The 14,105-nt window shown below is 39.2% G+C and overlaps 1 protein-coding gene across 1 annotated transcript; it reads right to left on the reverse strand.

The window, feature by feature from the left end:
• Nucleotides 1-79: 79 nt before the first annotated feature.
• Nucleotides 80-12,361, reverse strand: HDC (histidine decarboxylase). Its single transcript, XM_052808503.1, has 12 exons — nt 11,821-12,361; nt 10,796-10,968; nt 9,624-9,737; nt 8,095-8,217; nt 7,138-7,272; nt 6,039-6,182; nt 5,721-5,787; nt 4,714-4,876; nt 4,518-4,608; nt 3,233-3,331; nt 2,445-2,546; nt 80-2,247 (listed from the first exon to the last, which is right to left on the reverse strand). Exons 1-12 carry the CDS (start codon nt 11,846-11,848, stop codon nt 1,489-1,491), a joined length of 1,998 nt encoding a protein of 665 aa, XP_052664463.1. The 5' UTR covers nt 11,849-12,361; the 3' UTR covers nt 80-1,488.
• Nucleotides 12,362-14,105: the final 1,744 nt, after the last annotated feature.

Raw genomic sequence — 14,105 nt, forward strand, 5'->3', positions numbered from 1 at the left:
ACATCCCTAAGTCAAAACACAAAACTCATTAAAAAAGACCATTAATGAAACTTACAGTTGTCGGAAATTAACTAATCCAAAAAAGTCTGTATTAGATGCTTACATTAACTTTTATCCATTGCCACAGAGATGCCCTCTTATTTTTCATGCACCAAGTAATACATACACAGAATGAGAACAATTTATAAGAACTAAGACATACTTTCCTTTGGGTGCAAATAGAGTAATGGCAGGCCAGATACTTCATAATAAAGTGTGGCTTAGATTTCCCTAGGGTTTAAAAAAAGGCAAATAATATTACAGAATGGAATAAAATAAATCTATTCTTACTAGAAAGAATTAGCAGGCCAAATTTTACTGCCCCTTGTAATACATGCCTCAAAATACCCTACTGTGAGTTTAGCTGATGTATAAAAGTATGGAAATTGTTCTGATTAACTAGACTCATTGTTTATGTAACTTGAGAATAGTTGTTCTGGGTCAGACTGAAGATCCATCTGGCCAAGTACGCTGCCTTCAAGATGGGGTAATTGTACGTGTCTGGAAACAACTATGAAGGCGGCAGCGAGCATCTAGCAGTGCTTTCTCAGAATAATCTCCTAGCACTCATCATGCTTCCTGATTCAACAGTAGTATCTCTGAATTTAAAGCTGCCCTCAATAGATTTTCCTCCTCCCAGTTTAATTATTCTTGAAAAATACTTAAATCACTGGCCTCTTGTAACAATAAGTTTGTTTGCTGCATAAAGACCCTTTCTGCTGTAATGCCCCTTAGTTCTTCTGTAATGAGAAAGGGTGAAGTATCATTCCTACTCTCTTTCCTCATGCACTTGTGATTTACAGACTTTAGGTAATGCTGAGAAAGGCCACAGGTGCTTAGCAAGGGCAACTGCTCTTGCAGCATGGTTGCATAAAGCCTCCTGTGCACTGTAAGTGATTAGCACAGATGGAATGGCAGGGCTGTTGTGTTTTTAAACTCAGGGAGTTTTAAAATTGCCCTAATACAGCAAGATCTCTTGGAGAGGTTACACCCTTCATTTTGCAGTTCAGAATTGACGTTGGCATTGTCTGCACACACAGATCCTTGCAGCAGTCTAGAGAGTTTAAGTCAAGGTATTGAAAAAAAAATCAATGGTGCAAATAGAGCGCTAAATTGCTTACCCCCTACTGAGGCCAGCATATTTTGTCAAAATGGTTCTAGCCTAGCAGCTAGAAACTGTCCATTAGGAGAACTGATAAGGAAAAAATTAGCATTTTCTTTACCACAGTCTACATACCAGAGTTTCATGTTATATGCCTACAAGATTTATTTGACATTTTAATCTATAAATACATGAGGTTTCCACCAGTAAAAGCACAGGAATTTTCTCAGAGGTCACTACCACTGCTTACATATTGAACAAAGTAACATGTAGTATTGCATATGAATAAGCAAACTTTGGTTCTCTTTCTACGTGGAGAGGTCTTAAGGACCAATCTCTTTTACTTGTTAAACAATGGCTTGCAGAGGACAACAAGGCAGCTGAAGGCCACACTGAATGCTACACTCCGGAAAGCTTGGGACACTGTAGAACTTAATTAGTTTTTTGAAGGCACTTTTTTTGAACATCATCACCTCTTCAGGCAGCCTGGAAAGAATTCTGGCATTTGCATAAGACTCCTTCTTGTCAGTGGCTGCTGCTTTGGGATTACATTGCTCGAGACTACCAGTCATTGGCACACTGTTGCAGCTAAGGGAACGTGCTGTCTTTTTCTTGCCTTGAACAGATAAATAACTGAATAAAAAAGAGGTTAACTTATGTTTGGTAACATCTTGGACATCTTCTGGAAAACAGTCATCTAGAGGATCCTCTTGACCTTTCACTTGTTGACTAATCACGCACGCACTAGGACTTGCTACTAACTTAGGCTGAACAACTATTTTTCTGGAAGGTGTTTTGTAATTTCCTCCGTCTAGATAAAGCTGAGAAGCATTACTAATGGCATCAGAACTAGGCTTAGCTATCATATCAGGGATCCTTGCCCCACCACCAGAACTGATGCAGTGCAACCCATAATTCTGGCTAACGATTTGGGCTGCAGTGTGTTGAATGATGTTCCAGTCTTGCAGAATATCTTCCCTGGTTGTGAACTGAGATGTTACAGTAAAGCGAATGATGAACTTGTCATGAATGGTTGCTGGAATAAGGAAGAGCCTGCCAGAACTGCTTAGTTCTTTCAGGAGTTTTTCTGTCAGCCAGTTGGGACCCTGTTTTAAATACAAATAAGAAAAAGAAACCAAAAAACAACTATAGTTAAAATTTCCAGTGACATCCAGACATCTCAGTAAGAATTCCAGCATTACAAATTCTTACATGAAAGCTTATTCACAGTTCTTAATGTCTGGGGAGAGATCAGCTGTAGTCAGTTCATTCCAAAGAGACATGCAAAAGGCCCAGTCTTTACCTTTAGACGAAATACAACCAGTCCAAGATGTCTCTTGGCAGGAATTTCAAAGAGTGGATCACTTTTAACCAAGGATTCAAAGAATTTGGCTGTTTCAGTACCCTATAATTAAGGAAAAAAAGTAGTCATGTATTGGTTTGTTACAAACCCACTGTAAGGCACTAAAGTAGTTAAAAAGAATTCCCTTCCTTACTAAAATACATCATTCCAATGCATGAATGGTAGCAAACAGAAGAATGACAACAAAGCTAAGAAGTTGAAAGTCTGTCTATTTGCGCAAACCCTTGACAATGAACAAGAGTAACTGGACTACGCATGGAAATTTTCTAGAAGAGGGTTTGAAAACAGAATGTGCCTTCTCAGATTGGAGTCCTGTGGCAACTGTTGATCCACAATATGATCCCTTGTATTTACACTCCATCAGAGACTTAAGCCTGTAAATTTTCATAGCAATGGGTTCAGCCATCCATCACAGCCAGCCTCCCAAACAGCTGCCACTTTGCTTCAAAGAAAGCTTCTACAGATTAGTACTCAGCAATGTGCAGAAGGCATTGACTTATTGAGTCGCTTTCCATTGCCTATTGCTTCCAAGAAGGGTACAGGAAATGTTTTGTCTACACAGTCAATCTCTACAGGTAAGAGTAAAATCAGCATGCATTTAGTATTCACATGCAAGCTTTGTATGTCAGAGGATTTCTGTTACTCATCTTTGCATCACTGAATTTATTCAACTCAGCTACCAATAAATGAACATAATACATTTATGCTTGCATTATTAATTCACATACGTGTCGGACATGAGCTTGAAGCTTTTTCACCCCAAATGAACGAATCACAAACCACAGCTTCAAAGAACGAAATCGACGACTCAGTGGAATTTGCCAGTGCTGTGAAAATACAACAGTGTATCAATGAGTGCAAAAAGAACAGAAAGGAGTGTCCACTTACATTGCTACCTTTGCTGCTTCAGACTCAGGTCAGAAATCTCTGTTGACACAAATAATTTCATATTACTGAAAATCTGCTAAGCCTAGGAAATAGCCATTGAAGAAATGCTGTGTCTACATCTTTTTCAGTTATTTGCAAAAATAAGATTTTAGCTACTCCCCTTAATCTATGGCCTAGATATGTGTAGAATTTTTAGTTAATTACCAGCTAATAACAAAACCTTTTTGCATTTAAAGATCATTATCAATTTAAGATGTGTCCATTTACACTTTAGGACTGAGTGCTCACTTCATTTCCTGTAATCTGCATATTTAAGTGCCATCTGGAACGTTTTCCCAAATCAACTATAAACAGTGAGAGTTGATACAGGGGTAGACCCTTCCAGAGGAAGTAACACCTAAGGCGTGGAAGAATGACAAAACATGTAAAGGAATACTAGGGAGCTACACAATTACATGTAGGGTCCTATTTAACCACAAGAGGGACTCATTGATATATTTTTTTCTGTCCATCTCTACACTCTAGTGAAAAGCACTATTGATTTCAAGGAAACAATTATCTTTTCAGCACTAGGGTGAGATCATAGCAGAAACAATTAGCAGTGACTATTCTTTTGTTTTACTATACTGAAATCTGCTGTAAGATGGATCTAAAGTGAAATGCCTCTTAGCTCTCCTATGAATACCTTAATCTGAAGAAAAATGTAATTCATTCTACTGCTGTTTCAGTGTGGTGTTTCCATTGCTTACTCTTTTCTCTATTTTACTATATATCAGAGATACAAGAAAACCAGCCAAAATGCCATCAGTAGGAATTAGTTCAGCAACACAATGCACAGAAATGACCCTTCTAACTAAAAAGGCAAGGCTGGATCCCCATCTGTGTAAAAATCTTAAGTACTTCAATCTCTATACCTGAAAGCAATTCTATAATTAATTTTCATAACCAGGCCTCAGTTCAAAGTTTTATTATTTAATCTGTATTAGGATCTCACTATAATTGGTTTTATGCTTTTATGTAATAAGACCAGCTATAAGATATGCACGCTCCATAGTGTGAGGAATTTTGCAGTCTGTCTGAACATTTTGTAGGTAATTTAAAATATCAACTCAAATAACAACTTACCATGAAATCAACAGCAGCTCCTGAGTTGGGATGTCTGAGGTAGACAGGGTTAACACTGAAGGTTTGATGTAATTTGTATTTATCCTTAACCCTATCAATTGTAGAATGAATGTATTTAGCAAAAAATCGTGCAGAGAAAGACTTGGCAATTTGCATGTTATCCTTTTGGTGTTGTTTGTGTTTTGCCTTTACTCACCAAAATCCAGTGCAGTCAAAATGAACCATCATCCATTTAGAAGGGTTGAAAGTAAAGGAATCTGCATATTCAATTCCATCCAAGAACAATCGAAATTCAGGACATACAAATGCTGTTCCTGCATATGCAGCATCAATATGAAGCCAGAGTCCCTCAGCATTACCTGTTGGAATTGAAATTGTTGTTATGTAAGGGACATAAGGAATCAAAGTACATGCTTAATCTCTCCTCTCTGAAAACTAGGTGCATGTTATTGCAGCAGGTGGACAGGCTGACAACAAAATAACAAGAGAGACAAACAACTGACAATCTAGTTTTATTCTAAAGCTGTGGATCCAGAACCCCAAAATATAGGATAATGCTGAAATCAGATGGACCCTGTAACAAAATACACTATTCCTTATTTCATATGAATAAGGCTTTTTAAGGTTTGATTTCTCTCACCTGCCTTTTTGCTAAGTGAAATTCCCCAGTACAACTCAGTTGCACAAAGCCAGAATAAAGCCATGGTGGCAAGCAAAAAGGACCCAGAGATAGAAGCCACACTCTGACCCTTAACAGAAAGTGCTGCAGGTCTTTGGTAGCTACTTGTCAGAAGTTATGCTGGAATAGAATCTGCAACCATATCAAATTTACCTATTGAACTGGTGGCTACAAAGGATGTTCTACCAAACACTACCTTCAAAACTCCTTTGCTAGGTGAAATATTTATGTATCCATCCTACAACAGTACTGCACACTGTACTGTACAGTCTGTATTCCCTGAATAACCACATTAAAGATCTATCAGTTGGCAAATTTCATCCATCTTGAATAGAATGTATTTTAGCATTCTAATCTAAATCTTACAAAAATCACTGCAAAGTCTTGTGCTGACTCCACCGATCTTTGAGACACATCTGAAAAACTCCGCTGATTAGTGTTTCTACTCTCCTTGGTTTTGGCATGAAAAATTCTCATAATATCTTTTCTGTGCTATCATAGTTCAAAATGAGGAAAAAACTTACAAATTGGACCCAGTTCTGAGAGATTGTCAAAAGCACAGACACCAGTTGTACCCAAAGTTGCACAAACCTAGAAGAAAACAAACCTGTTAAGATGGCATTTGTTTAATAAATGGATGCAGCACTTAAAAAATGGAGAGGCTATCATAGACAGGCAAAATATTAAAATTTTTTTGTTCAATAAAATAGAAATTCTTGTATAGATTTTAACCTTCAGCTAATGTATTTCAACACAATAAGAAATGGTTCAGATATAAGTTTTTGTTGACTTTAAGAATACAACATTATGTCAATACCCCCAATCAGAAAGTTGGAACATACAAAGACTGGCACTAGGCCTTTCTTTCTGTCTTCTGCAATGGCTTTCTTCAAAGTTCCACCTCTGAGGGAAAAGTTCTCATCCACAGGCAGAAATTTCACCTTCACAAGAGAAATCAAGCCAGCCTTTTCTACGGAAGAATGTGCCTTTAAAAAAAGAGAAGCAGTAAGAAAGCAAGCTTTGAGGCTGAACAGCTGTGATAAATTATGGTCTTACAAAAGACAGTGGTTGCAACAAAAGCAGAGGTAAGGTCCTTATTATAATCCATATTAATACAAGTCTGAAAGTTTCTTCTTTGTAACTAAAAGAAATAATACACTGTTAATTCCAAGGAACACATATGCTCCACTTATTTGGGTACTGGTCTCTAAAATGTAATAATCGCCATCCTCACCCTGTGTTTGGAGGGCCTTTTATCAAAATTCAGATCTTAAAGGAGCCTCTAGAAATGGATCAACCTCAGTTTATTCCTTCCTCCCTGCCATAAGAAGATAAAAATCCCTGAAGTGTGCCTACATCTGGGTAGACCAAAACCCCTCACAAAAAAAAAGCCCTTTTAGTTATACTGAAAGAGAACCAGCACGAGTGTGTTTCCTTTGCAGTTTTCACAGAGGAATACGATTGCTCAGTTCAGGAGTCCAAGGACAGAACAGGTTTGCAGGCAGAGCCACAGTACTGTGTAAATGTTTCGTCCAAGAACAAGCACAGAGGCCTAGAGTGGAGACCACAACCAGGAGCAGCACTGAGGTAATGCCCTGAGCGTGCCTGCCTGAGTGGAAGGAGGCTGCGAAGAAACAAGAGCTGAAGCAGCATGTGATCAGCACCTACTTACTGGAGTAAGGCTTTGTGGAAAATGGGAAGGAAGTGCAGAAATGAGTCATGTGAAACAGTCTCCTGAGGACTGCTGGGACCATACAAAACCTCATCTCACACTGATTTTGCTTCCCCATTTGCAGAAAGCAACATTAGAGGGATTCGTTCATGCTTGTGAGGCATTCATGTTTGTGTTTTTCTCTTGGTAGAGAAATGCAAGTTCACGTTGTATGGTCTGGGTGAGACAGCAGAATTGAATTTCTTTTCTTTGTAACCATAAAAACCTACTTGATCAGACGCATAAGCGATGAGGCGAGAATTGAGTGAGGACTCATCAGTGTCTGGCTCAGAAAGCTTCATCTCCAGAATTTTGTTTTTCCTTGCTGCTAGCAGCGCAACCAAGGTTGATTCACTCACAGTGCTCTGCAAAGACATTGCTCATTTAGTGCAACATATTGCTACTTTATTGCTATTTTGCCAGGGATTTACTGAAGTCATGGAACTGCTCAGCGGCCCACCCCCTCTTTTATTTCTACTACCGCTTTTCTGGGATGCAATGGAAAGTCAGCAGCTGATGAGCAGCTCTGGGCCAGTAACACAAAATAAAACCTTTTAACTGCTGTATATTTTTAACGTGCAGGACCAAGTTGGGGGGAGTAAATAAATCACATTTTCCTTTTGTTCTTCTACAGCTAGAGTGTAGTATCCCCTGTAAAAATTACAAACCTGAGCAAAGCTCCTTATAACAACACAGAACCTCAGCACTGATTCCAGGGGATACTTGCTTAGGCCTTATGAAAGGAGGTGAAGGTTCAGGCCTTGATCTTGCAACTCTCAGAGACACAAAGCAGACATGAGAAAAAGGAAAATTAATTTCTTGTGTGGCTAAGGACTGCTGGCAGGACAGTGACAACTCTATATAACAATCACTTTAGTGAATAATTTGGTGATGTGAAACAGACTGGAGAAACCAAATCTGACTCTCATTTATCCTTAGTAAGGCCACAAGAGTACCTGCTCCTCGTCCATAACACCATTAGGACTAAAAGCAATAGCAATTCCTATTCTATAGTCTCCTATATTTAATACTAAAATTTGGGAAAGTAATGTCAAATTGGGATTCGTCTCTATTCAGACCCATAGAGCAAATTTTGTTGGTTTTGCTTCCAGGAAAACTATCACCCAGAGGGAAATTCACTTGAGTGAAAACAAAATGTTGATGAGGCCACCTCTGATCTCCCCTACCTGTAATACTCCTCCACCCACACTGTCGGGATGGTGGTGCAGGAATTTATCTGGAAGGCCCAGCATTTTAGCCAACCAATCCATCACATTCATTTCCAGTTCTGTACAGGCTGGACTGGAGGCCTAGAAAAAAATAAAAAAAAAAAAGAGAATCAGGCTGTAATTCACCCTGCAAACACAGTAGGAGTATAACCTTTAGAGTAAACCACATATCACGTTTTAATTCATAGCTATTAACACTTTTTAATTGCCTTGGGAGAGATCTCACCTAGATGCAACGAAAGCAGATGACAAGCTTTGTAGCATTGCATTTATAATCAGCTAACTAATACTTTGGCTCACACCTAGCCGAACACAATGCTATTGTAATAAAAATTATGTTGTTTGGTGAGTTCTGTAATACAGACCTCTATGTTAAGGTTGCAGTTGAGGGTCAGCTCCAGGTACCTTGCTCATTACCAGTTGCTCTCTTGGAACACCAAATAGAAACTCACACCAACCTCCTTAAAATGCTCTCTCCAGGTTACCTGCATCACCTCAGTGTTGAGCTTCTAAACTATCAATAATTTTAGAGTCATTAAAAAGAAAAATCACAATGAGCCATTTAAGACAAAACGCTGGAACTGCAATTCACCACACAAGTACATGCTCTTGGTCCCTAAAGGGAAAGGGCGCTGATCTGTCTTCCAACTGAGAGTTAAGGGAGGCTTTTTGAAAACTGGCAAAAGAAAGATGAAAGCTGTCCTGCAGTGTCCAATTTTCCACTTAGGAAAAAATCAGTTTGCATTGCAAACTTAACAGAAATCTATCAAAACTAGATTGAGGGCATGGAAATGGATGTTTCTGTGTATACAACGAGCTGATCTGATACAGCTACATGGAGACCATAACCATCAATTTCTTATAGGTTTATGAGTTTCTACTGCTTTCTTACACAGAGACATACATCTAAAAATTCGGGCAACTTCACCACTGGGGAAAACATTGGCTTCAGAACACTGCTGAGGTATGTGGAGTCATAACCAAGTAGCACTGTGTAGCTGCTGCAGGAGGATACAAAATACGCATATATTCCGGGACAGGCCACCAAACAATTATTTTCAGAAGAGGAAAAATAGGAAGTGTGTTCTCTCAAAGGAGCAGGAGAACTGGAATGGAGCCCAACCTAGCCTGCAGCCATGGATGGTGGCTGCTCTATTGCCTGCCGTGCTTGCGTAACAGTCTTGGCACTGAGACTAGATGACAGGGAACAATACTCACAGTGGGATATGCAAAGAATTAGAAAACAGACATTTCTAGTGGTATATTTTCTTCATTCACCTCTTACTACTAGGTAACGTTTGCTCTTACATATTCTATTTTATTTTTCCAATGACATTTTTTATTTACGCAAACGACATACAATTGGTTAAAGTTAAGTAATTATACTGACTCACAGAACAAGAAAGAATGACTATGACCTGCTCCTGCATAATACACGCAGGAGATGAATAACTAAAATAACAATAACAACAACAACAAAAAATTACCCATGTGAATCCCAAGCAGTTAATTGCATCAGCCAACATATCTCCAAGAAGTGAAGGCCAGGAAGTAAGAGCTGGAAAGTAGGCATGCATGTGTGGACTTTGCCAATGGACTACCTAGAACAAAATCATCTAGAAGTTAAGTCTGAAAACGTCACAAAATTCTGCACGAGATGTAGTGATTACCATCTGTTTAAAGTGATGGAAAAGGATCACAGCAACATAATAACGTGCAATTATAGATCTGCTAGCAGAAAGCTACAGAGATAATATCAACAGGAGTGCAGCACTAGCAAATGATAACACTGTGTCGTTATTAGATAAATTCCAAATTATAGCAAAAGCATTTATCTGAATTAAACAGGCAGACAAAGATTCTGAACAGGAAAGAATGGTCTCTTGAACATTGCACAACAGTCAGAAACATTTGTCAAAATATTTATCTTTAAGGGGAATCCTTGCAACAAAGTTGCTCTTGCTAATTCTGTCAAACAGCTTGCCTTTAGGTACACACAGCAATTTAGAATTATATAGCTCCCCCTCTATATATCTGAAGGAGCTTGTATGTGGGACACTAACATATTTAATGTGATTAGCTCTCCTACATCAGACCAAGTTTCTGCAAACATCTATAAAGAAAATTTTAAAATAGACTTTGAAACAGCTTCTTACATAAAACTTTTAATAAGGTAATATGAACTCCCTTAGCAAAATCTGCAGCATTTACGTACAAGAAAATGGAGACCTTTACATTCAAACAGCAGGAGACAGATCTTGTATGTACATGACCTTCGGCAAGAGATGTTTCACTGTTCTGTGCCTGAGTTTCCACATCTCTGGAATTGAGATGATGCAGTTCAGCAGGTAGAGGCCTTGTGAAGCTAAATTCACCAGTGTCAGAAAACCAGTATTTCCCTCTAAGCAAACATGAGTTACTCTTAGCATATAAAATAATTGAAAAATACATTCAGTCTATTCCCTAAAATTGTAGTTAGGAACACAGCAGTAATCTCCAGAATCCTTCTGTGGACATAATGTCTACAAGACTTACTCTACATTTTGGGTACTTTACTTATTTAGGTAAATGTTCTGCAGAACCTGTGCATTCCCAGGATTTGGTCTTCACGCCAGGTAGTAATGGCTTTTTCCTGTCACGATTATACTTTATTTCTTACCCCGGGCATAATAATCTTCTCTATATCTCCAAAGATGTTGTCCCAGCTGTCTGGGTCCATTGGGGCAGAATCCGGCAACTGGGCTCTCATGTAACCTGGCTGTACATCAGGAGTCACCCGTCTCTCTCTCACATTACTCAGGTACTGGCAAATGTAATCCACCATCTCTTTCCCTGGAAGAGGCAAACCAGTGCTTTGAGTTTTGATTGCAGGAAAACTCACTAGTAGTACTAGCACTTCATGCAATCTGTCATTAGCATTGGACAGGGCTTGGAATACTGCTCCCAGGATAGCCACAGGAACTAACCTTCCTCCTACACCCTACTTGTCCCATCTAATAATGTAGAGACACAACTTCTAGAACAGGCTTCATGGGGACAGAACAGATTCACAGGGTTATTTCAGTGTCATCACTGAATAGTTCAGATGTACCTTTAAAATACAATCATGGTACAAGTACAGTTTGTTTGGTTACTGAGAAGATACACAGATTTTCTTACCTATAAATTAATTGAAATGGCATTTCACAGAAATTAAATTTTCATAATGCCCCATGCTTCCCTGTCATTATAGCATACGCCCTTTTGCATCCTCTGAAAACAGCTGAACAGCTCCACACCTTTTCTCTGCTTTTTAGGCAATCTCCTCCAGCCCTGGGACCAAAGTTTGCTCCCCATATTCAGAACTGTGTCAGTATCACTGAAGATTCATGTTGTCAGCCAGGGAAGAGCCACTGTGCATCAGCCCTCAGCACAAGTTTATTCAGAATCAGTTTTGCAGCTTTCCCCCAGTATTTTAAATGTAAGACCAAAAAGCTTAAGTCATTCACTGACTCTAAATCCATTAATGTAAACTCAACCCTGGGACACATTTTTGTCTCAGCCTCAGCAGATCTAAGTCTCAAGGACACGTGTGCAAATAAAGAATATATAGCCCATTCTAATTTTGGGTACCACTCCCAGCCTTACAACAGTTAATCTCTGTGAGCAAATGCTACCTATTTCCAAGAGCAGAGGATCACTCACCTCTCCGTCTGTACTCCTCAGGCTCCATACTGATTCCTTCTAAAAGCACCTCCTTCAAACCTGGGCCTTTCACGACCTTTCAGGAGCTGTGGGCAGTTTGGTCTGGTGCCCGGCTAGCTGCTTCACCCTTTATAGCTCCCTTTATCTCTCAGACTCACGCATTGTGGAAAAGGTTTAATGTAGGCAGGTTATTGGTGAGTGTTTAACTCCTCCCAACTGAGGGCTTTTAGTCTGTCCTATGTTCTCATCTATGCTCTTTTGATGTGTAAGGTAGTATATCTCCAAGAGGAGCTGCCTCTGCACTAACCCTTTCCCATTTTCAAACAATCTTTCAGAATTCTCACAGTAATCCATGTCATGAACATAAGACACATTAACATCAGACCTGTGGGAGAGAAAAAGCTCAAAAGCTTCCAAAACCAAATAAAAGCAGCCATGTTACTCTAGCACACTGAACTACTGCACTAGCAGTAGTCATTAAAACAAGGCACCAGCACATAACAAATTTGACACTGCAGGTGGAGACTTTTTTTTTTTTTTTTTTTTTTTTTAAGAATTGTAGGACTCTGTTTTCCGAAGAGAGTATACCTGCATCCTCACAAGTCTTCACTCCTAATGCTGTCAGTCCCTTGCTGCTAAAAGGAAAGGCATTACAGTTATTGCCGGTTCCAGAAGTGCAATACAAAGTAGCAGTGGTCCTCTTCATGGATCTCCTGCCCTTCCAGATCAGACCAGGTTACACTGCAGGGTGATGTTCCTCCACTGATATCACCCTAGACTGCTGAGCTGGGAAAACACATCTTCCCCCTGCCCCTCCACCTGCGCTTGCTTTTCTCACATATGATATGCATAAGCACTGGGATTTAGCCTTGTATCTCCAGAATTCCTCTAAGTCCTCCACCTGGATTGTTCTCAGTTTGGAAGAGCAGCCATGTAGATTACCCCTTGTTCCAGTTTTAGGGCCTGAAAACACATCCAGACCTATCTTTGGCAGCATGGCCTTTGACACTGTACTCAATGTTGAGCACTTATCTTCACCGGAATGAACTTGCTTGCTCTACACCCATACCAGGCAGCCTTAGGAAAACAGAGAGGTAGGACTTATGGACTAAGCACCAGAAAGAGAAATTATTACATAATACAGTATATGCTTGCCCTGTTTTTGCTATACCTCAGGCTCCTGCTTAGGGCTGGCCCTGTTGGAGACAGGATGCTAGGCAGACCCTTCGTCCGATACATGACAGCAGTTTCTCTGTTCTCATCATAAAGAACTGGCTGTCAGAACAGCTTTGGTTTTCTGCCTCATGTACTATAATGCAGCCTAAATGCTTTCATTATTCTAGAAAGTCGTTATGTCTTTTTCCACAGCATACTTTCTGCAGAACAATGTGAAAACCTTTCCTAGTTTCTGCTGTGATTAGATATTTGAGAAAGAACTGTTTCACAGATATGACAAAGATGCTCTGATAGACACACATCAGATTAATATACTGAAATTTTAAAAAATTGATAAAAAAGGCATTGAAAGAAGAAATCCAAGAAGTGCAGAAAAAAAACATACTATATGCATATTCATCTGCTTTATCTCACATTTCTCTGGAAACATTAAGAAAAAAATAACAAGCTGCCCACATACTTAATATCAATTTATGAACCTCTCTTGGCTTTACTGTAAATGCTACCATAAAGGGGAACAAAGAAGGTGAGAAGGGACTGGCATCAAACACAGGACCAACTCAAAAAGAGCTGAGTTCTCAAAAACTGTCATTCTAGCTGCAAGTAACTAATACATTAATATATGGACATCTGTTCAAAGAAAGCTGGTAGCTAATTACATTTATGATTTCAATTTGGAACAGCAAATAAGGAGCAATACTTTTAACAATGTTTTCAGAGCTAAACTACACAATGAATATTCCATATGACATACACCCTATGCCTTTGCTCAAAGGTGATAGTTTCATCAGGTTGGTTTCTCGTTCTGTGCAGAAGAGAACAAAGAGCAGGTCCTGTTCGGAACTAGAATAAAATAGGTGATAATGAGTTACAGGTAGGGTAAATATGCTGATGATAAATAAATTTTTGTTATAGCTACCCTGCATTTGGAAGGATTTTGTTACAGACAATGAGGAATAGAATATTTGCTCACAGGAAGCAGAATGAATAGAAAAGGTTCTTTTCATTGTTTGCTACAAAGCTCTGTGCCGTCAAAACCGTGGGAAATTCTCCATTTGGACGTGAACACTACCACTATCACCACTCAGACTAACGCTGAAATTCTTATC

Source organism: Harpia harpyja, chromosome 14 (assembly GCF_026419915.1).
Source record: "Harpia harpyja isolate bHarHar1 chromosome 14, bHarHar1 primary haplotype, whole genome shotgun sequence".
NCBI classification, from domain to species: Eukaryota; Metazoa; Chordata; class Aves; order Accipitriformes; family Accipitridae; genus Harpia; species Harpia harpyja.

Excerpts from the sequence above, each read along its gene's own strand:
- HDC (XM_052808503.1), bottom strand. The coding sequence starts at position 11,848 with ATGGAGCCTGAGGAGTACAGACGGAGAG. Across the intron at positions 6,183-7,137 it reads TCGCTTATGCGTCTGATCAA|GCACATTCTTCCGTAGAAAA; the intron begins GTAGGTTTTTAT and ends CTTTTTTTAAAG. Across the intron at positions 2,547-3,232 it reads TTCAAGCTCATGTCCGACAC|GGTACTGAAACAGCCAAATT; the intron begins GTATGTGAATTA and ends CCTTAATTATAG.